This window comes from Manis javanica, chromosome 4 (genome assembly GCF_040802235.1).
Source record: "Manis javanica isolate MJ-LG chromosome 4, MJ_LKY, whole genome shotgun sequence".
NCBI lineage: Eukaryota > Metazoa > Chordata > Mammalia > Pholidota > Manidae > Manis > Manis javanica.
In genome coordinates, this window is record NC_133159.1 from 79,569,376 (window position 1) to 79,591,820 (window position 22,445).

The 22,445-nt window shown below is 43.0% G+C and overlaps 1 protein-coding gene across 3 annotated transcripts in view; it reads right to left on the minus strand.

Annotated features, from left to right (window-relative positions):
• The window catches only part of BCAR3 (BCAR3 adaptor protein, NSP family member), a 112,681-nt gene that overhangs the window by 65,928 nt on the left and 24,308 nt on the right, over positions 1-22,445 (minus strand). For all 3 annotated transcript variants that reach the window (XM_073234304.1, XM_073234306.1, XM_073234305.1), the window contains exon 3: positions 14,624-14,663. In XM_073234304.1, the coding sequence (XP_073090405.1) occupies positions 14,624-14,663 (40 nt within the window). The remainder of the gene's footprint in view (positions 1-14,623; positions 14,664-22,445) is intronic.

Here is a 22,445-nt window from a genome sequence, read left to right on the forward strand (position 1 = left end):
AACTGGAGACTGGTTGTCACAGGAAACAATCCATCAGTTTCACCATCTCTTCTGTACAAAAAGCTCTTTTGAGAGTGTGAATGGGGGCTTTATGTAATAGGTTCTCATCCCTGGGCTAATAAATATGTGAAATGGCCTCTCAGACCAGGTTCCTGCAGACTGGACACTGAGGTCATTCAAGAAACAATTAGATGCCATCTGGAGAGAGCTGGACCTCAGAAGGAAATTGCCTCCAAGAGCCAAACAGCATGTTCTCATTCCTAGGGTCTGACACATCCTTATCTTCATTGATATAAAGGATGGATGGAGCTCGGCCAGCTAATCCACACTGGGGGCACAGAACGGGCAAACGCAGTGGCAATTAATAAAAGCTTAAGGGTTGGGAGGATGTTCATTTTCTGCCTACCCCGAGTAAATTTATCCCTTGACTGCACTTTCACATCCAAGCTGAGTGTCTTTGCCATAAACTAGGCTTTGGCCTCACCAAGCTTTGGGCTTTCACAGTTTTAATATAAAGCAATTAGAGCAGAACAGCAACTGCTTCTGGCTCAACTCTTTATAGTATATAATGAGCAATAACTCAAGTGCATGAAATAGAGTTAGTATTTGAAGCTCACAATCCACTCCATTGTAAAGAACAGGGCCATAACTGAGAACCCCTATTTCTAGGATAGAGTCTCAATTTTTTCTTAATTTTAAATGAAAACTTAAAGTGTCTTCTCTATTAATAACAGTACCTTTAAATGTAAATGCAACTGTTGAGCAAGCTGGGACAAAAAAAAAAAACTTAGCTAGAGAAAAATATGGATTTAGATAAACCAGAGGTAATTATTTGTGTTCCAAGTGCTTCTGCAGCTTTGTAACCAACTGCCCTCAAGTGGTAGGAGGGCCTCTAAGACAGCGGCGCTTAAAGTGAGGTCTGCAGGCCTCTCGGGTAGTCTCTGAGGTCAAAACTATTTTCATAATCCTACTGAGACATTTTTGCCTTTTCACTGAGTGGACATTTACACTCAGAGGGCAAAAGGAACGAGGGGCAAAACTGCAGGGACTTTCGCATACAGCAGGGGGGAGGCACCAAGCTGGCTCAGGAGTCATTGCATATTTTGACCACCATATTTTTTTGCAATTTACTTTTTATATATTAAAAAATACATATGTTAAAAATATATCTTTAAAAAACAGCCAGTTCCACCCAGAAGTCCTTGACGACGCTGTCAGGATTACTCTCTATTACATCTGGCCCTTGAATCCCTGTTTCCTCAAAGGTCAGTGGCAAGTCAGGGAGCACAGAGCCAGCGCCCACCCGCACTCCCACCGCAACAGTGTTTTGAGTGAAAGCAACCGTGGGCTGAACCAGCTGCCTCAGGGATCACCGTTTTTATTTCGGAGAATGTATGACAAACTGTGGTTATTCCGACCTGGGTATTAATTTGGCAGACATGTTTCAAAAAACAAAAAAAGTGAGCCTGTCACTTCAAAAAAAACAACTGATGGTATTCGTTGCCAATGATAAAACTTGTACTTCGAACTGAAAATTAGGATTTGGGGAAACTTGTATTCACCACCATGAGTTTGACAGCTTCTCAGTATTTTAATGATTTTTCTGATAAGTGGTGATAAAAACAAATGGGAATTTTTGATATTATATAGTGAAATACATTAACATTTGGAAGATCTGCATAACTCAGTAAACCAGTAATTTTCAAATGACCAGTGCACAACGGTACAATATCACACATGAGTGAAATAGCCATTGAAATTGCCAGATGGACCAATGGATTTTAAACAAATAGTGTAAAAAAAAAAGTTGTTCATGTGGTTCAGATGCCACACTGCAATTAGCCTTTAGCAATTAGCCTTTACAGAGCTACAACTTCTCAGTTTTAGCATAACAAAGAAAAATATCCCTAATTATTTGAAAAGGCTATTAGAATACTTTTCCTGGGGGTTGGGAGATGGGTGAAATGGGTGAAGGAGGTCAAAAGATACAAATTTCCAGTTATAAAATACGTCATGGGGATATAATATACAGCATGGGGACTATAGTTAATAATACTGCACTGCATATTTGAGAGCAACTAGGAGAGTCTATCTTGAAAATTCTCACCACAAAAAAAACTTTTTGGAACTATGGGTGGTAACAGTTGTTAATTGGGCTTTTTGTGGTGACCATTTTGCAAGATATGCAAGTGTCAAATCATTATGTTGTATACCTGAAACTAATAAAGTGTGTCATTTATACCTCCATAATAAAAAAAATACGCCCTGTTGAGCTACATATCTGTTCAAGGCCAGGTCTTCTTCAGGCTTCAACCAAAACAACACAACAGAATGAAAGCTGAAGCATATATGAAAATCAAGCTGAGCTCTATTAGACCAGACACTAGAGAGATTTGCAAAAATGTAGAACAGTGTCATTCTTCTTACTAGATTTTGTTTTAAAAATGATCATTCTTCATATCACAAAAATGTTATTTATTTTCACATAATGGGTTTATTTTTTAATGAATTAAATATATAAAAATTCCTAGATTTTAATTTCCAATACAATAAACCAAATAGCTAAAACTCACATAAAACCTCTTTGGGAACCTCAATAATTTTTAAGAGTGAAAAGGGATCTTGAGACCAAAGAGTTTGAGAGCTTCTGCTCTGCTACATTTACTTGTTTAACACTATTTTGATTGATCCATAAGTTCTTAGCATCATATCTATGGCATAGACTAAAGTATACAAATAGTGGGGTGTTTTATTTTTGTAAGTAACTATCATAAAAACACTAATGCTGATTAGAAAAAAATTGGAAATTGAGGTAAATGTGAAAAACAAAACAGAAATTCCTTAGTTGCCAAGAAGTTAATTTTGACCTATTACACAACACGCTATCCATTCTACTCATAGGTTTTTACCTTACAGAAATTCTCACACAAATGCACACCAAGCCATCTCAGCTGAAGGCAAGGTCACTTTCCCAGTATTGTGCTTCCCTCCTCTCTCCTCCCATCCCGCATCCAATACATCAGAAAATCCTGAGGGCTCTGCCTTTGCGTTATACATCCAGAATCCCCCTCCTTCACCAGCAACTCTGCTGCCACAGGTCCACCCTGTCCTCCTTCCTCATCTGGACAGTCACAGTGGCCTCCCAGGGATCCAGTCCTGCCTGTGCTTGGATGCACAGGACTCGTGCGTTCTGCCTCATGCCCCTTCACCACTCTCTTCCATCAGCGTCTCCCACGATTGTGCAGGTTCACCCCGACCCCCAGCGACTCAGGCCTTACGCTGCTCCTCCGTAAAAGAAGTGAGCTCCGGCTTCACGGCCCCACCGACGCCACATCCAATTCCCTACAGGCACCACGTCTGACTTGCCCCTCCTCTCAAAGGTCACCTGCTGGGTGAGGTCTTCCCTGAATTTAAAATTCAGCACCCCCTTACTCTAACATCTCAAAACTCCTTTCCCTGATAATTCTCTTCTGCTCAGCACTCATCGCTGCCTAACATGGTTCACACAGTTGTCTTCCTTGTCTTCTCACTCGTCCACCCTGGAATACAAGCGCCATAGAGGCAGGAATATTGTTTTGTTCACTGCTGTAGCTTCAGCCCCTAGAGAGTGACCAGCAGATGGCAGATACTCAATAAATATTTGTTAATGACTATGACATATGTAACAAATTGGGCTATATTTGTTAAATTACTGCAAAACTGTTTGTAGCAAGAAAACATTCAAAAGAACCCCATATGTCACTAGGGAAATGGTTAAATATAATTGTATTTCATGCAATGGAATATTTGATAGCCATTCAAAATAAGGAGGAAGACTCATATATTTAACAAGGAATGATTCCAATGAAACAGCAAATTGCAAAGCAACACGTGGCTATATATTATTTTTGGCAATCAATCAGTTAGTGCAATTGTCAATTGTTCCTCAACTCAGCTTCTTGCTGTCTTTATGATTTCACTATCTCAGAATTTCCCAAGAACACCTGAAACTTCCTCGTTTTCTTCCCATTCAAGAATATGAAGATTACCTAATTTCCCACAAGACTTGTCCTGCTCTTCTCCCGGCTCCTGTCAGTCTGGGCACACACTATCCCACTGGCACAGGGTCTTCTCCCCCAGTCTCTAATATACTGATATCTGTCTTTGCCCACCTAAAACCAGCTTCCTTCCTGCCAACCTACCTTTTTTAAAGACATCAAATTGCCATTCAGATATAATCTTTTCCAAGGAAACCTCTTGGCTACCACAGATAAAACTTTAGTAAGTGTCAACCCCCTAACTCAAAATCTGCATACAGTATCACAGCATCTTAGAACTTCTGGTCCAAGAATGTTAGACAATTAATCCTAATAATAAAATGCCTTGAAAATTTAATCTTACCTGAGGCAATGAAAACCACTTGCCTTTTTATATACCTTAAACACAGCCCTTAGTTCTGAAGTTATAAATATATGGCACATTGAAAATTAAAAGCTCTCAGAATAGAAAGTGAATTGTAGCCAAATTCTGCAAGGTTGTGACATGTGATTACCACCAGAGGGCAGAATTTTACAGCAAACGGTTCCAATGCTAAAAAGTGTGGCCTCCCATTTGGGGAGCTTAAGAGTTACTGGGACTCATAGCTGATAAGATCTCCTGTGGAACTGACAGGTTTCAGCCACAGAGGTTGCCATAAGTACACTTTTCATAACTGTATATCTCTGCCTTTATGTGTATTTAAGGAGACAACAGTGACCCCACAGTTTTTATCCTATATCAGGACGGCAAGAGAAGGTAAACTGAGGTTGGATGTGGAAGCCTCCTGGCTGTCATGAATTAAAATCACTGAAGAATTTCTAGAACATTTTTAGAGATGTGTTACTTGCTTCGGGAAACTCAAAGATCTTTGGAACAACCTCATTTCCTCTTCCCTCAACTTAAATGACCTTCATTTCTGGTTGTATGTGGTCATCAGTCAGCCAGTCACTAAATGTTTATTAAAAGGACAAGAAAAGGTCCTGGCCCTCAGAACTCACATTCTAATGAGAGGATGGTTTTTAAATTTACAAAAAAGTAAACAAACAGAATTTGGGACAGGCGCCATGAGGATAACATTCAGAGTAACGAACAGTGACTGGGGAGGCTGCTTTCAGCAGGGGGCCAGGGAGGTCTCTCCAAGGCAGTGAAATCTGAGTCAAGATGGACCGGACACATAGAGAACCAGGGTGAGAGTCACCAAAATAGTATTCACGGAGTGCCAGCTACACTTCAGGCACCATGCTAACTACCCTACACGTATTAACTCATTTAATCCCTACATTCTCCCATTTACTGTTAAGGAAACTGAACTCAAGAATTTAAGAAACTTGCCGAAAAGTCATACAACCAATAAATGGCTAAGATGTGGCTTTGCATCCTTATGAGTTTCCTAGGGCTGCTGAAACAAATCACCACAAATTTGGTGATTTTAAAATGGAGGCTGGGTCCAAAATCAAGGTGTCGGCAGGGCCACACTCTCTCAAAGGCTCTAGGGGAAGACCCTTTCTGGCCTCTTCCAAGCTTGTGCGGCTGCTGGCAAGCCTCCCTGTTCTTGGCTCATACGTGCAGCGGCCCCAACCCCCGCCTCTGTCCTCACTTGGCATTCTCCCTGTGTCTGTGTGTCTCTGGTCACATTCCTCCCTTCTTATGAAGTTACCAGTCGTTGGATTAGGGCCCACCCCAATCCTGTATGACCACATCTGAATTCAATCACACATGCAAAGACCTCATTTCCAAATAAGGTCACAGTCACAGGTACTGGGAGTTAGGGCCTCAGTGTGTTTTTTGGGGGGACACAATTCAACCCACAACATCACCCCAGTACCCACTCGAACCACTCGGCTGTTCTACTTCAAAAGAACCTTTCAAGCCATGGGAAAGGCAAAGCCCCAGGGGCTGCGGGAAAAGCTGGCATGGAGGAGCCCAGTGACTAAGGCGGGCGGCAGATGAGGTTAGAGGGAGGGCCATGTGGCAGGGGGCTTTAAAGTCCAATTATAAAGCTGAGTCTGGCCAGAAGCTAGAACTTCAATTCTTGCTTGTATGGAAGTTCTCCAGTCTCTGCCGCCTCTCATACTGTTTTGGGATCTCAGATGAGTCTTCTTCCGTCAGCCAAGAATGATGCCTGTGGCACAGAATACGAATGTGACTCTGGCCTTATTCCACTCACAGGTCAGACCAGGCTCCTTTGAGCACCTCCAAAGGGCAGCTCCAGGGTGTGACCTTTATTTAGACTATCAGGTTGAGAAGGCCTAGGACACTTACTTCTGACTGTGACACTGAGAAAGTCCATCTCAGGCTGCTCTGGCAGAGTAATATCTGGCCTGAGAAATTATCTAGTCAAGCCCCAGCAAGAGTAGTCCAGATTTAAGCACCTGTGCTGTCCCCACACACCTGTTCATCAACAGAGACAAAGACGCTAGAAGTGATGGACCAGCAGAGAGATGAGGCACAGCGCACACAGGTCTACCCACAAGATTCTGAGATGCACCTGAATCAGACAGTGGTGCAAAAGCATCATCCCTGTGCAAGATCACACAACTTGCACAAGGATCACCACTACATCATCAGGCAAGAGAAAGGTGACATCAATGATGCAAGGCTCCGTCATGGAAGTGTCACTACACTGAAAGCCTACTACAGATTATTGGGAGGCAAAACGGGGACAATGTACATGTGTAAAATCTAGAGCAGGGGTCAGCAAACCTTTTCTGTGAACGGTCAGATAATAAACACTTCAGGCTTTGTGCCCTGTCACAGCTACTCAACTCCATTATAGTGTGAAAGTAGCAATGTGTAAATGAATGGGTGTGGCTGTTTCAATAAAACTTTATTTATGAAATTAAGAGTTTTATAATTTTCACATTCTTTTGATTTTTTAAAAAAACATTTAGAAATGTAAAATCCGTTTTTAGCTTGCAGGCTGTACAGTAACAGGCAGCAGGTTCAGTCTCGGACTGTAGTTTTCTGGCTCCCCCCCCCCCCACACTCCCTCAATCTGATGAAATTCCCAAATGCTCATGAATTAACATCATTGTGGTAACAAGCTCTCTAGTTGGAAAAGTGGGAAATCTTTTCTCCCCTAAAATATTTACTGGCTTCTGGCAAGAGGCCAGGCACTTGTGTGAACTCTGGAATTGCCCCTGGCTTCCTTTCCCTTATTCCCTGTGTTTGAGTTCTGCCAGGAACTGAGACAGGGACCATGGATGTAGTCAGAGTCCAATGAGGGCCTCTGGAGAGGGCAGGGCAGGATATTTGCAGTCAGAGCAATGTAACTACATGCAAGGAAACCCTCCTACTAAAAGTCAATGTTAAACATTAAGCTCTAGAATGATTCTTCAGTGAAATCAGTTAATGTTCCCCAGATAAAGAAGAGTAGCACATGTTTTATTGTGCTAATCATTTGTAACCATGTATAAGATTCACTTTAGCATGCTAAAAGGCTCAGGCCTATGTGCTGTCTTTCCTCCAGATCTGATGAGGTGATTTTGCAAACTGAGCAACTAACTTAGCATGCAGACCCAGCTGTAGACGGCATGGTAAAAGGCAAGAAGAATTCCATCTTAAAGATAAGATTGCATTTTAACACCCAGGAAGTTCAAGAGGCAAGATTCTTTAGCAAGTAGACAATACCTCAGCCCACCTTGGGGGCTGGGTAGGCAGCCTTTTGATATGCTCCCAGACCAAGGCACCCGGTGTCCCAGAGAGAAATCAAGGCAGGAAATTCCTTACAGTTGAGTTAATTTTTAATATTCAGGAACCACTTAACCAGTCCCCACCCCTAAGTTTCTTCATGTTCTCGGAAAGTCCTCAACTGTCTATAAAACCCCCTAGACAATGCACCACCACGGACTCTCTTGTCCCCTCCTGGTATGAGCCGGGAGCTCTGTCCTTTCACTGTATCTCTAAATAAAAGCCCGTACCTTGCTCTCCTACCTTGACTGTTTGTGCAGCTCATTCTTCGGCTCCGCAAACAAGAACCCCGGCATTAGAACTGTCAACTCACCTAACAAAATGGCTCTAATTCTCTTTCTAAAAAGCCTCCAGCACCTGACTGACTTCCCATTCCCACTACCACCATCTTAGGTAAGGCTCTTGATAACATAGTCCTCCTAACCCTGCCTGACTCCAGTGAACAATTATCAACACATGGTATATGCTCAAAACTATCTGATGAATGACCGATGCAGTAAAACCCACAACATGATTGTGGATATTTCTTTCCCCACTCATCAGCAGTCTGATGTGGCCCCTTTCAAAACCAAACTTTCCCTACTGAGGCAGCAGCACTTAAGTGTTAAAATATGATAAGGTTTTATCTTGCTGTTTAAGTTGGGCCCACTGAGGAATAATTTGCATACATTAAGAGGTACCCTTTTTGATACAGTTCTCTGAGCTTTGAAACACCACAATCAAGGTTTTTCTATCATCCCCTAAAGTTCCCTTGCTCCTTTTGCAGTCAACTTCTCCCCCTACCACTGACCTGGTTTTTCAATTTTCAACCACTGGCCTGTTTTCTGTCACTGTAAGTTTTTATATGTATCCAACAGTCCACTCTGTTTTATGGTGAATAGTATGGGTGTGCCACAGTTTATCCACATACCAGTTGAAAGACGTTGCAGTTGCTCCCAGTTTTTGTCAGTTATAAATAATGTGCTTATAAACATTCATGAACAGATTTTTGAATGGACACATTGTCATGATAAAGGTTTTACTTTTTATAAATGGCAGTACTTTCACAGACCTGTGGGGTAAGATTCCATGGAATAAGGGACTGTCTTCCATCTCTATTCTTCTATCTTACTACCCTGCCTCAGCAATTTTTAAAAATTGCAGTAACATTAAACCTCCCAAGAAGATTTACAGGAATGTTTTTGGGGTGGAGTGGGAGAAGCTGGATGGGAGTTCTCTTTTGTTCCTCCCAATGGAAGCCATAGAGCTGTTTCACACTCACCAGTGGCAGCGTTTGATCTGGTCCCACAGAGGCCAGGCTGGCTCTGTGGATGTGCACACTCAGGCAGAAACCTGCAGAGCCAGCCAATCGGGCCATTATTTGGTTCCTATAACTTGTTAAAATCCCACGGAATGTAGAGCGTCCATTGTTTTTGTAAGTCCCTTTCAGGACTTTGTTAGCTGGCTAATTCAGAGCAGACTGGTCTGTTTCCCCTGCTGGAAGAAAAGACTTTCCTCAAAGACGGGTATTTAACCGTGACCGTGGCTGCAGCCATCTTGAGCACAAAGGGGGAGCTGAAGTCCGGCCGCCCCTTCTTCCACCGAGGTCTCCTACAGCCAGGGCACTTATTTGGCGCTGGAATTCGCATAATTACTCCTCTTTTAATCTGCTAGGTGACCTAATGTAGCCCCAGCCAACTGCAGGAAACGGCCTTGTCTGAGATCTGAGCCGTGGGCAATCATGTCTCTAAGGCCCTCTCAGAACATTTTCAGAGCATTAACCCCCAAAAGGACCAATTTCCAAGTCTCTCTGGGCTCACGAACTGCTCGCTTCCTACTCCGGAGAAAGAAGTTGAAGGGTGCTGGTCTCCATTCAGGATAATTGCTCAGCCCTGTCCCTTCTCCTCCTGATCTACAAGCGAGCTAAGAAACTGCAAATCATTTTATAAAAGCTCACAAGTGGTTCTAGCAAGCATCCACCAAGGCTGACTACAAAAGAAAGGATATTTGTTCCCTAGGAAGCTAGCCAGGAACAAAAGGCTACATTCCGTCCTGACGCGTACTGACTGCTGCTGCCTGGAGAGCAGACCTTTGTCCATTGGGCATTGTGCTCTTTTCAGCCTGGCCATGAAAACAGGCTTGTATACATCTTGGCTGATCTGAAAAACAGTCATCCCACTGTTCTTTTCTACTTCACTATATTTTCCAATTTATTTTTCTTAAGGTCAATTTATTTTAAATGCAAATCTATAATAAACATTTCTTCTAAAAGAAAAATCGCCTGCTCTTCCCCTAAAAAACATACTTTTAAATGAACCCACTCACAGAAAAGAGAGTCTGTATTAAAATGACCATAAAGTTTGTGTGTGAAGGAGCTAGAAAGAATTAGAATCTTTGGTCTAAAAGGAAGATAGGTATAAAGGGGAAGGAGAAAGGAAACAATACATATTTATAAAATCTAGTGTTTGTGTGTGTAACTCCTGAAGCTTAAAGAAATAGCTCTAGGGAAAAAGTGAAAAGAACGATAAGGAGTGAAAATGAAAGGAGGTTTCATAAGTTCAAGAAAGGGTTAAAAAAGTGAAAGCATAACGGATCACAAATGTAGGATTGCTGGGGTAAATCTCCAGTCTTCAGAGGTAATGTGATGGGTGGGCAATTATCTGCCACATCATTGGTCTTAATGTCTGAGACACAACATGAACTGCTGTCCTTGTTCCAATCAATGTGGCAATTGTTCAGAATGATAGATTAATTAAGAACCCTTTTCCACTTGGACAGAAAACTTTTCCCTCCAGGCATAGAGGATCTTAAAAATGTTCAACTAGAAGGGACATTAACTCATCCTCTGGTTTTCTGGTTGTGAGGAAGTTGGAACCCACAGAGAGAAGGTGATAGCCTAAGGTCACACTGCTAATTAGAACCAGAGGGTGCACCGGGCTGGGCTTGCCTCCCTGGGCATCCTAGGGCTGCGTGCTATTGGAGCACTATTTGGGGAGGCGAACACACAAAGCCATTATCATTTGTTCACATTTTAGTACAATTCTTTTCTCAAATGTTCTAAGCAGCTGTCAAACACAGGTCTAAGAAACTAGACACTGAGTAAGTACATTTTAATGGGGCTAAAAATATGCCAAAAACCAAATGGGGTATGTGGAATCTGAAAAACAACAAACAACCCAGAAATAGACTCATAAACACAGAGAACTAACGGTTGGTTACCATGGCGTGGACATTGGGACATGGGTGAAACAGGTGAAGGGGATAAAGATGTTCAAACTTCAAATTATAACATAGTTTAGTCGGGGGGATGGAGGTGCAGTCCAGGGACTATAGCATAAAATGTTGTGATATCGCTGTGTGGTGATGGATGGTGGCTGCATTCAGCATGGTGGGCATTTGGTTAAATACATAATTGATGATCACTAGGTTAGAACCAGAGGGTGGGCTTGGCCGGGCTCACCTCCCTGGGCATTCTTAGGGGTTGTGTGACTTGGCTCATCTGAAACCAATATAATGCTGTATATAAACTATATTTAAATTAAAAGAAAAGATTTTTAACACACACAAACGAAGGAAGTTAGCTGGTAAAGGAACCCAGAAAATAAAAAACTTCTTTACGATTTTTGCCCAGGGCTATTTCCTCTTAAAGAGATTTCCTCTGTTAAAATTAGAAAAAAAAAAAAAAGAAGTTGGTTTTATCTGGTGTAAGGTATGCTAGGTACGCAGAGGAAAATTCCAAAGCTGTACACTGCTAACTAAAGTCACTAAGCACTAAAGTGAAGAAGGTGGAGCTGCCATGGAGGTTTCTGGAAGAAGTGGTTTCTTTCAGAAACAATGAGAGAATCAATTATATGTGACTATGGAAAATGACCTCATGATTATACAAAATAGTTAAAATCAGATTTTCAAGATGATTTTGTTTTACATTACTGTGAGAAAAAAATGTGGGGAGAGAGGAGGGCCAGGAAAGCAAGAAAAAAGTACAAGAAGAAAAAGAGAAAACAAAAGTCTTCTCTCTAATGGTAGGAATTAAAGAGGTAGAAACAGTGGAGACAGGAGATTCCCAAATCCCAGGGCTACTTAGGACCTGCTCTAGTTTTCTTATCACACCCAAATGCAGAATTCAGCCATAGGGTCTAGGTGCTGTAGGGAGGCCCCCAGCGGAGGCGAAAGAACAGCCACCAGCCCTGGAGTTTCCCAGGCCTGCACTTTCCCCCCCATTCTGGGCACCAGGGAGCTGCTTGTAGCCTAGCAACTGTGCCCTAATGTGCTGCAATCCAGACAGCTCGGGGTGTTAGGACACAGAGGCACACACCACAGAAGTGAATTTTGGATTCATTCTCTACTCAGCTCTCTCCTGCCACCATACCGCAGCCCCATCTCCCCACCAGCTCCCGGAGACCCAAGGAGGCGGAGGGAGTCCCAGATCTCTGTTGGAGCTGAGCAGTGGGGAAATAAGGTGAAGATGGTTACCAAGTCTCCTTTGGGAAGGAGAGAGGCATCTGAAGACCCAAAGAGAGACCTGGGCCTAGAGTTCCCATTGGGATGACAACTGCTGTCTGGTGACCACACCTGGCTGCTTCCTCTGCTGACATGAGATTCAGTTAGCTATCAAACTGCCCCCCATTCTGAGGTCACAATAAGTCCCTAAAAATTTGGTATCTTGACTCTCGTTTTTCAGGCTGATAAATCTGAATCTACTAGAAAGGCCCTTATCTGATGCAGCATATTTTAGAGTCTCTACTTTTCTCCATGCTCAAGAGGCACGAAGTGCACAAGGGGACTGAAGGGAAGAAACAGCTCAAAGTCGGAGGGGCCCAACCTCACCCCACTTTATCTACAATTGCCTCACCTTCCTCTGCTAGCTTCAGCCCCGCCTCCAGTCACTAGGCACCAGCTGGCACTGACTGAGTGGCATGGATTTGTCAGCCAGGCTCAAGACAGCTGCTAAGTCTGAGAAATGACAGGATGGGCTTGCACCGGCCTGAGAAGACTGACATGCAGGGGCCATTCAGACTCTGAGGTCAAAGGCCTCCATGAATGTGCTGTCAGAGTTTTAGCGCTCACAGAAGCAAATGGAAATACCCAACATTCACCCAACAAATCCCCAAGCTATCCCTCCAAAGCAAGGGCAAAGTGAGAAAGAAAAAAGAAGTATGTGATGTGCTCAGGAGGAACACAGAGCCTTCATTTATAAAGCTCTGACTAGACTTGAGCGGTTGGGAGCAGAGTAACCTTCGGGACACCTCACCAAGTCTTTGGAAAGAAGCGCCCCTAGAGCCACCAAGAGCAGTTCCATCACATCCCAGCCAGACAGGAGCCACGGATGGCCCTATCTCTTCTTAGGAACACAACGTACAACGACTGACACTCATGAATAAGATGCAATAGCTTAGATAATACTAAGATTATTCCAAAAAGTTCATGTTTAGCTTTAGAGTTCATCACTGGATTATCTTAAAAGGCTTGGACTTTTATAAAAGCAAAAACTAGTTATTGGAGCGAGAGAAAAGGGTGTGCCTGCTAAATAAGCACAGCCAGATTGAGCCTGCTGAGGGAGACAGCCAATTTCTGGAACATGGCAGGGACAGAGCTTTAAAGGGCCACTGTGATTTACACACTGCATAATTCAGGGCACATTTTTTATCATTGTGGTCAAGTCAAATCACAGTCTCTGTGAATAGTGTCCCCTGATGCTTTATAGTTCACAAACGTGAACAAAAATATATGTGCTGCATCCAGGAAGAACACAGACATCATTTATATCATTACACATTTGCTCCAGTGAAACTTCAGTTCAGAGTTACCCTGGGTATCAAGAGGGGAAAAGACAGTAGTATCTACTTCCATTCTAACAAACTTTATTATGACTGCCTCAAGTGATCAAGAGATTGTACTAGGGCTTCTCCTCTAACAGACATCCTCTGGTCAAAAGAGGGAAGAAATGCCAAGAACAGGGTAGGCACAAGTACCCAAAAAAAGCAACAGGCCTAAATACTCCAAAATTGGGATGCTGCCCCTGGAATAATGAAGTGGATTGTGGCTCATAGGAGGCAAGCACCGTAAGCCCTAATTCATACCATGAGTTCTTCTGAAAGTTAATAATGTATGTCGTCACAATCCAAGAAACTGTGACAAATCAGAGTTCTATTTTCTGTCATAAGTACCAGATTTAACTGCAGTTGTCAAATATGAAATAAACATACACACCTGAAAAAATTGGGGGCAGAGAGTAAAAAGCATCTTTTCTTTCTGCTCTGAAGGAAATCACTGTTTAGAAATGTTGCATATTTAGAAGCACTGAATGCCTGCTCCACTGGGATGGAGTGGATTACCACAGCTCCTGGGCCCAGATCAGCCACTGAACAGGGACTGCTGAATAGGAATAGATGACTCAGGAAGCCTTCAGTCCTCCGCTAAGATAACAACAGGTTCATTATTCCTTATCTACAATCCCCAAACCCAAAAAGTGTGAAAACTGAATATCATAAAAATAACTTGGTTGGCAACATAACAAACCTGACTTCATTTGGTGGCAAAATGTATCCTGAAGTACATAAAATCATTTGCGGTCTATTTATCCTGCTTAGTGTGAATATTCTTACATTTTGCTGCTGCAATAATTAGTTTGATTATGGGGTACCTACCCTAGGCTCCTCTGAGGGTGTTACAGATATATATACCATATTACCTTTATTAAAAAACTCTGAATTTTAAAACATAGCTGGCCCCAAGGGTTTCAGACAAGGGGAAAAAGATTATAGACCTATGTAAGAGGGTGACGTAGACCCTTTCAAAGGTTAGTAAAGGCCTACAAGAGTCAAATTACCTCCTGGTTGTCCAATCTGACTGGCCAGCATTATTTAGCAACATTGTGTTAAAAATGGGAAATACATTATACAGGGTCCTGATTACATGTTAAATCCTGGTTTCTTACCTTCACATATTCCAGAGTTGGGTCCAGAAGATGCTGATCCCTGAAAAAGAAAAAATATAAATTTGAGAACAATTGGGAACAATGCATTCTTTTTTTTTCCTTAATTTTTTATTAAGGTATGATTGATATACACTCTTATGAAGGTTTCACATGAAAAAACAATGTGGTTACTGCATGAACCCATAATATCAAGTCCCCACCCATACCCCAGTGCAGTCACTGTCCATCAGTGCAACAAGATGCCAGAGATCCACTATGTCCCCTCTGGGCTACACTGTCTCCCCGTGATCCCCCACAGGGAACAATGTATTCTTGCACTGTGTAAAGAATATTGAACAATGTTTCACCCATTCTTCCCATTATTATGTTGAGCCTACCTCCTAGACAATACTCCCAGCAGACAGATAAGGAAGTTAGAACAGACACAGATCCTTTTCATGTGTGTGTTGGGGAGTGGGGGTGGTTAGGATACCACCATGACCTCCGCCTAAAAGCTCCACGAGAGCTGAGCCTTGTCCCCAGCTCTGCTTCCAAACCACATCCTTCTCCTTTTCACTGCTGGCTCTGTTACCCTCCAACTCCTGACATCAAGCTGAGCTATTCATCCTAATTTTTCCTGGTGCCCCAGTATTGTTTCTCTCCCCACCTGATGTCTGCTTGAGCCTATCAAAATAATATGTTCGCATCAAGCAGACAATTAAATGTAAACAGCAGTGGGGGGCATGGAGGAGGCTGACTTACAGAAAGTGGAGAGGATCTGACTAAGGCAAAGGAGGGGGTGTGTGATGTTGCAGTGAGGTGCCTCCCTCAGCAGAGGATGTGAAAAGTCGGCTGCCTTCAGATAGAAATATAAAAATTTCAAAAACCCAACACATCCCCACAGAGAGAGGATGGAACAGTGCCTCTGCAGCCTGTAAGAGTAATCTTGGGGTTTTGAGGGGGGAGGGGTCCTTAGTGTATTTATGGAAATAATGTATCCATCAGAAGGCAGGGGACCCCACACTGAGCTCAAGGCCCAGACCCTTGGTCTTTGACACTGGCTGCGAAGAGACACCAAGAGACAGCACCTTCCCCTGAACAGGAGCAGAAAGGCCCCTGGGGAGCCCAAGGAGCCCAACCTCACAGCTCAGGAACACAGCCACTTGTGGTGGGAATGGATCCAACCCCACTCCTCATCTGGTCTGCCTGTCCTTTTCACTGCGGGCTCTGCTGAGGGCTGCACACAGGGCACGTGCCCTGAGGGATGCTGGCGCCTGGAGCACCCCTCTCCATGAAGACAGATCAGCTGTGAAATGAGTCCCTTTTCTGGGGCCAAAGGACCTGAAAAGTACAGAAGCTCACGGTCTGAGGTGCATTCCCATCACAGAGGGGTATACATCAATCTTTCAAAGCCTTAAAACCAGGCATATTCATACTCTTAGCCTTCAAGCTGGTGTTTATCAGGTATTTTGTTCCCAAAGCAGCAAGTCTGTCTGCTGTGCTGGGTCACCACCTCGCCTGCCCCAAACGCCTGACATGGTGTCAATGTTATCAGGCTTTACATCCGTGGAGCCACCTGGCTAGCGACTAAAAACTTTGTCAGCAGCTCTTTGGCCAAATCTCTTTTAAGTTCAAGAGCCCCTGGTTATCTACAGAATTAATATTTTAAGCGTATAGCCATCCAGTCTTATGCTAATCATGTGGCCCAGTTGTCTGGCCCTCTGAGTGCAGAAAGATGTTAGAACCATTGAAATGTTGTTTCTATCTTCTTCAAATTTTATGTAACTTAAAAGTGTACATTATGTACATTCACACATACATGTCTTAATGCATGGATAAGCAGTACAGGTGTGGGCTGTTTAAATCAATGGCTCTCAAATGTTATTGTTCCCAGAATCTCTTCTCACACTAAATTACTGAGGACCCCAAAGAGCTGTTGTTCATGGAAGTTATATCTGCTGATGATACTAGAAATTAAACTGAGAAAATTTCAAAATATTTATTAATTAATATTATAAAAGTAAACCCACTATATGTTTACATAAAATGACATTTATATTAAAAATAAATGTTTTTCATAACAAGAATTTAGTGAGGAGAGTGACCCTATCTTACAATTTTGCAAATGTAATGTGTAATGTTTGGCTTAGAGGACAGATGAATTCTCATATTTATTCCTGCATCCAATATATTATGATATGTCTTAGTGGAAAAAATGAAGAAAGTCCATCCTCACACAGATATGTAATTGGAAAAGGGATGGGTATTTTAATAGACTTTCAAATAATTATGATCTTCTTTGATACCATGCCAAAACTCAACAAGTGATAGTTTCTTTTTCTTCTTCTTTTTTTTTTTCAAGTGGTAGTTTCTTAAAGATTAGTTGTAATGTGGAATCCTAAATCCATACATGCTACTCTTGTGTATCTATCTTGCAGTTTGAATGAACCTTTTATCCGTATATGATTTTGTAATTACTACCCTGGAAAATACTAGTTCACTGAGTTATGCAGATCTTCCAAATTTTGACGTATTTCATTGTAATATTTTAAAAAATCACATTTGTTAATATCATCATTGATGTCATCAGCAGTTATTGGGAAGCATCAAGTTCATGGTGGAAAATACAAGTTTTCCAAAATTCTCATTTTCACTTAACTTTTCAATTGGCAGCTAACACTGTTAAATATTTTCCTTGAGCTTCATTTCATTCATTTTGGGCTGCCAAATACCAAAACCATATAGTCATGACCTGCAATTTTAACTCTCCTTTTTTTTAGGTGCTCAAATATCATTCTTACAGTAAAATATTTTTCAGCAACAGGGGCACCTTGAGGAGGGGTAGCCTGTGCTCTCCCACCCCAAGACCCTGGCACCTAGGAGCCTAGGGGGTTCTCTCAAATGTCCCCCACCTTGGATGAGCCCCCTGGGCTCCCGTTTGATTCTCCACTATGCAGAAGAGAAGGAAACTGGGAGGCACTGGTTAGGGATAATACTGACATCCCTCTTGACCCTGCTCCCAGATGAACTCTAGTCCGGGAGCCTTGTTCATTCTGTTTCGAGAGCACAGAAGAATCCAAGTGTCCTTCCATCCAAGCTCAGCGCTCCAAGGAGTTCTCTAGTGGATTTCATTTTCTCCTCTTCCTTTTGAGAGTGGTGAGGAGAGAATACAAGGAGAGTATAATAAAACCAAGCTAGTATGTTACAAATCAAAAACTTTTAAAAATCATTGCTTTGAACCAAATTATATTTAAATGCAGAAGAGCTGTGTCTCCTTTCTCAGCCAGCCACCAGATCCCAGCTAACCAGAAAGAAGACATGAGCTTGGAAACACAGCACTTGGCCCTGTAGCCCCAGCCTCTAATTTGAAATAGAATATCTAATTATTCATACAAGACTGTGCAGCAAACACTCCTTAAACCACAAATTTATATTCCCCTACAGAGATCACTGGAACACAAACAGAGGAACTTGGCAATATCCACGAAAAGGTTTTTAAAAAAAAACTTTCTTTTTTAGCTTATGCCAGTTATATATCCCCACCGTGGGAATCCATGATGTTATGTGCATCTCTCTTTGCAGCTTGAGAGTCTGGCAGGCACCCATGACCCCTCTGCCAGTCATGCCACCCTGTGCTACACGGGCCACAGGCCACAGCGAAGCAGCAGATCGAAACTGGGCTCTCCTGTTATTCTGTTCTTAAGTTTATTAAGTTTTAAATAACACTCCCGTGTTTACTCCAGTTAAATTATTCTTTAGTATCCCATACTAATTCTTTAGTATTATTTCGTACTGACGGATATCTAGCTGGGAGCCACAGAAATGACATATTTACTATTTTAGTTTGTTTCTCATCTGTAACCAGGTTAATAATTTCCTGCCTCTAAAAAGGACACTTGATCTGTAAGTGTTTGCTATTTTGAGTTAAGAGGTTCTCCATTTAAATACACAAGGAAAATTTCAGACAGATTTTTTCTGCGTGGTTGGAATACAGATGGGGAAGGAAGTACTCTATGTCTGTCTTAAATTATAGAGAGTTTTAAATGACGGAATGCTTAGTCTTTAAATATTATAGAATAAATTAATGGCTAACAGTGTTGCCAAACAAATGTCCTTTTGGATATAACATAAGGAAGAATCATTTATAACGGAATGATTATTTCATGCAATGGAGGGATGTGAAACACAGATCCAACTATTCCAGACTGAGCAGGATAAAGGCTCCCCAGAAACCCCATATACACTAGTAATTTCCAGAGTTGCCACACCTCCTTTGTACACATGTCATGTGTTTGCATTCCAGCTCACTGCGTTATGCATTTATTTAGCATGGTCTCTCCCTCTACAAGATGAACACCTGAAGGGCAGTGACATGGCTTCTTCATGCCCAGTATCTCCATAGGTCTTCCAATCACCCCCCACACACAACCATACAAGCATCTACAACATGCTATGCAGCAGGCCAGTGTGCGCAGTGGACACAGGAACCACAGCCAAAGGTTCTCCTCCCAGAGAGATTCAGGCAAGTGGGGAAAACAGATATACAGACCCAACACAACTCAGGTGACTGAGAGGGTCAGTGAGAGGGAAACAGCACAGAGGGGCCCTTCAGGTGACGCATGAGCTAAGGTTTGAGGACTCGGTAGGGACTCGTCCCTGGGAAGAAGCTGCGGAGTAGGTCGGGGTGAGAAACGCCCAGGTGATGACAGAAGCATGTGCAAACGTGTGGGGGGAGACAATATGGCACATCTGGGGGACCACAGCGTTCACTACATTCCACTCTAGTCCGGGCCACCGTCATCTCTCACTTGACCCCTCCAATACCCTCCCAGCTCCACAGTCTCCAGAGAAGCCAGGGTGATTCTTACTCAGGCTGCTCCCTGCTCCAAACCTGCTAATGGCTCCCATCCAATCAGGACAAAACCCTGAAGTTTCACCATGGCCTTCGAGACCCTGGTTGACATGACCCCTGCTAACTCCCAGGCCTCACTGGGTGGGCAGAATTCTAATGGTGTCCCTCACAGGACCCCATCCCCTGGTGAGTTACTCAAAGACACTGCTGTGAAGGGACTTTGCAGGTTTAATTAAAGTCGCAAGACAGGTGATGTCTAAGATATGGCAACTATTTTGCTGGACCTGACTTGAAGAGTGAGGAGGGTTTGACAAGACATGATGTCAGGAGTGGGCTTGTGACAGACCCATGGCAAGGAACTCCGAGCAGCCACTGGGATACGGGAGCTGCCGCAGCAGCCAGCCAGGTGACGAGCTCTCAGTCCTCCAACTGCAGTGAATCTGAGCATGGAAGGAGATTCTCCACCAGTGCCTCAGATGAGAATGCAGCCACTGACATCCTGAGTCTGAGACCCTGAAAGGAAAACTGAGCTGAGCTATGCAGAACCTGTGAGGTGCTCAGTGGGCATTAGGTCACCAAGCATGCAGTGATTTGTCACGCAGCAAATACTCACTAAGACATTCCTGCTTATTCCACTCGTTAGGTTCAAGCCATACTGACTTTTCTTTCTGTTTCTCAAACATGCCAAGCCAGTCCCTGCCTGCATAGTTTGGCATTTATTGTTTCTTTGCCTGGAATATGCTCCCTGCAGACTCCCTGCCTCACATCATTCAGGTCCTTGATCAAACATCACCCCCTCAGGGAGGCCTTCCTCAACCATCCTATCTAAATGAGCACCACCACTACACTATCCCCTTCTCTGGCTTTATTTTTTCTCCCACATTATCTGATATTTTATGAAATGTTTATTTGCTCATGGTCTGTCTTTCCCCGAGAATTACAATCCTGCGAGAATAGGGCTTTCTCTGCTCTATTCACCTTGGTATCCCCAGTGCTTTGCACATAGCAGTTGCCCAGGAACCATTTGGGACTGAACACAAGAACAACTAATAGCAGCCATGGCTGGGTGAAGCAGCAGGAGCGGGGGGCACTGGGGGCTGGGATGAAGAAGAGGCAGAGACAGATCATAAGGGCCCGGGATGCCAGGTCAACACATTTAGACTTTACCATGAAAGCAGTGGGGTTTGTTGAAGGGTCTTAAGGTGGAGAATAGCACAGATTTGTGTTTTAGAAAAATCCCCCTACAACAGTGTGAACAACAGATTACTGGGGGGCAAGATGGAGTCAGGAGGATCGGGGGGACCAAAGGAGAGGGTGCTGGGGGATCTGAGGGAGTGATGAGACCTGCGCGAGAGGGACAGAGGGAGCAGGGGGCGGTGTACAGTTAGGGGACTTCTACAAGTGAGACTAGACAGATCTTGGTACATGGATGGATTTGGTGGGTGACAGGGAAGAGAGAGGTAAGCGCCTAGCATATGGCAGGGCCTCAACACAGTTGTTAAGAATGAGCCGGCAAACATCGCTGCCTGAGCACTGCACTGTACTAACTTTTAAGATCATCAGGATCTGAAAATCTTCTGCTCATTACCACTCGTCGTCCATGTTGGCAGTTCACATGTGTTTGCTGTCATTCAGCTACTGAGTGTCTCACATAAGCTCTCCTACCTTTTCAACTAGTAATAAGTAACTTCCAGGAGGATCTTTCACATCCCTTAACTTATGAACAAACAAATCTTTCCCATCAGGTATGATGAAATAAAGCAAACATGTAAGGGACTCCTTCACACCTGAGTTAGCTCAGGAAGGAAAAGCAGGGAACAGCAGAGCAAGGTGGCCGTGCAGATGCTGCACCCCGCCCACCCGATCTTAAAAAGCCCTTTGGTCTTCTCCGCCTCCCACCCCAGGGAGCTGCCACAGCTGGTCTTTTTTGTGGGACTACAAGCTCCATGAGCACAGAGGCTACTTCTGTCTTGCTCATCAATGTATACTAAGCCCTTAGAACACTATTTGTCACATAGCAGTCAATTAATACACAAGCAAGGGCAAGATTGGATGAATAAAAACATAAGCCACAAATAATCACCCTTGTATTATATCTACACCAACCAAATAAGGCCTCTGAAAACTGTAAGTTCCTCCTATGGGACTTCCATTTGCTTAATATGGCAGACCAAATATTCTGAAAACTAAATGATAATTCACTTACAAATATAATTTTGCAAGTACACTGTTGAAGTCACAAGAAACACAGATACATAGACAAAACAGACACAGAAACTGAGAACAAATCAGTAACACAAAACATGAGCGACAATAACAAAAAGGTAAGGAAGAAAATGTCCCCCACACCCCCTCAAGGCCTGAAGCCCTGCCCAACACCGAACCACCAGACTAGGACCACACCACCCCTTACAGAAAGGATGTGCTAAAAAACACCAGAAACAGCATGCTGTAGCAAAGGGAACCAGGAAGGCGGCCTACTGTCTCCACCACAAATTCTGATGGAAACAATAATGGCGGTAAGGATTTCTAACTGCAGGTCAGCCTTCATGTTAGTTGAGATTCAAATTTATACCACCTGCTTTGACGGGGAGTCCAAAACTGAGAGATTCAAGTGTCTGGTGGTGGTGTCATTAGTAAGGCAACAACATAAATCCCTTCTGGCAGAAAACTTTATCAATAGACTGCTGCTCAGGATAGCCACAAACTTGGTTGAACATGGATTTCCTTTTGCAAATAAGCATTATGCAGGGAAATAAGCCCCAATGACTGAAAGTCAGAAGGAATAACAATAGATTGAGATCTCCAAAGACTTCAGGTAGTAGCATATCAGAGACAGGCTATAAAATAATGATGTATGATAAATTTTTAAAAATAAATAAAAGATAGAAACAAAAGTGATCTAAGAGCAAATAGGCAGATACAAAAATAACCTATTGTGTTTTCTAGAAATGAGAAACTGATTAAAATATAGATATAAATATATAATCT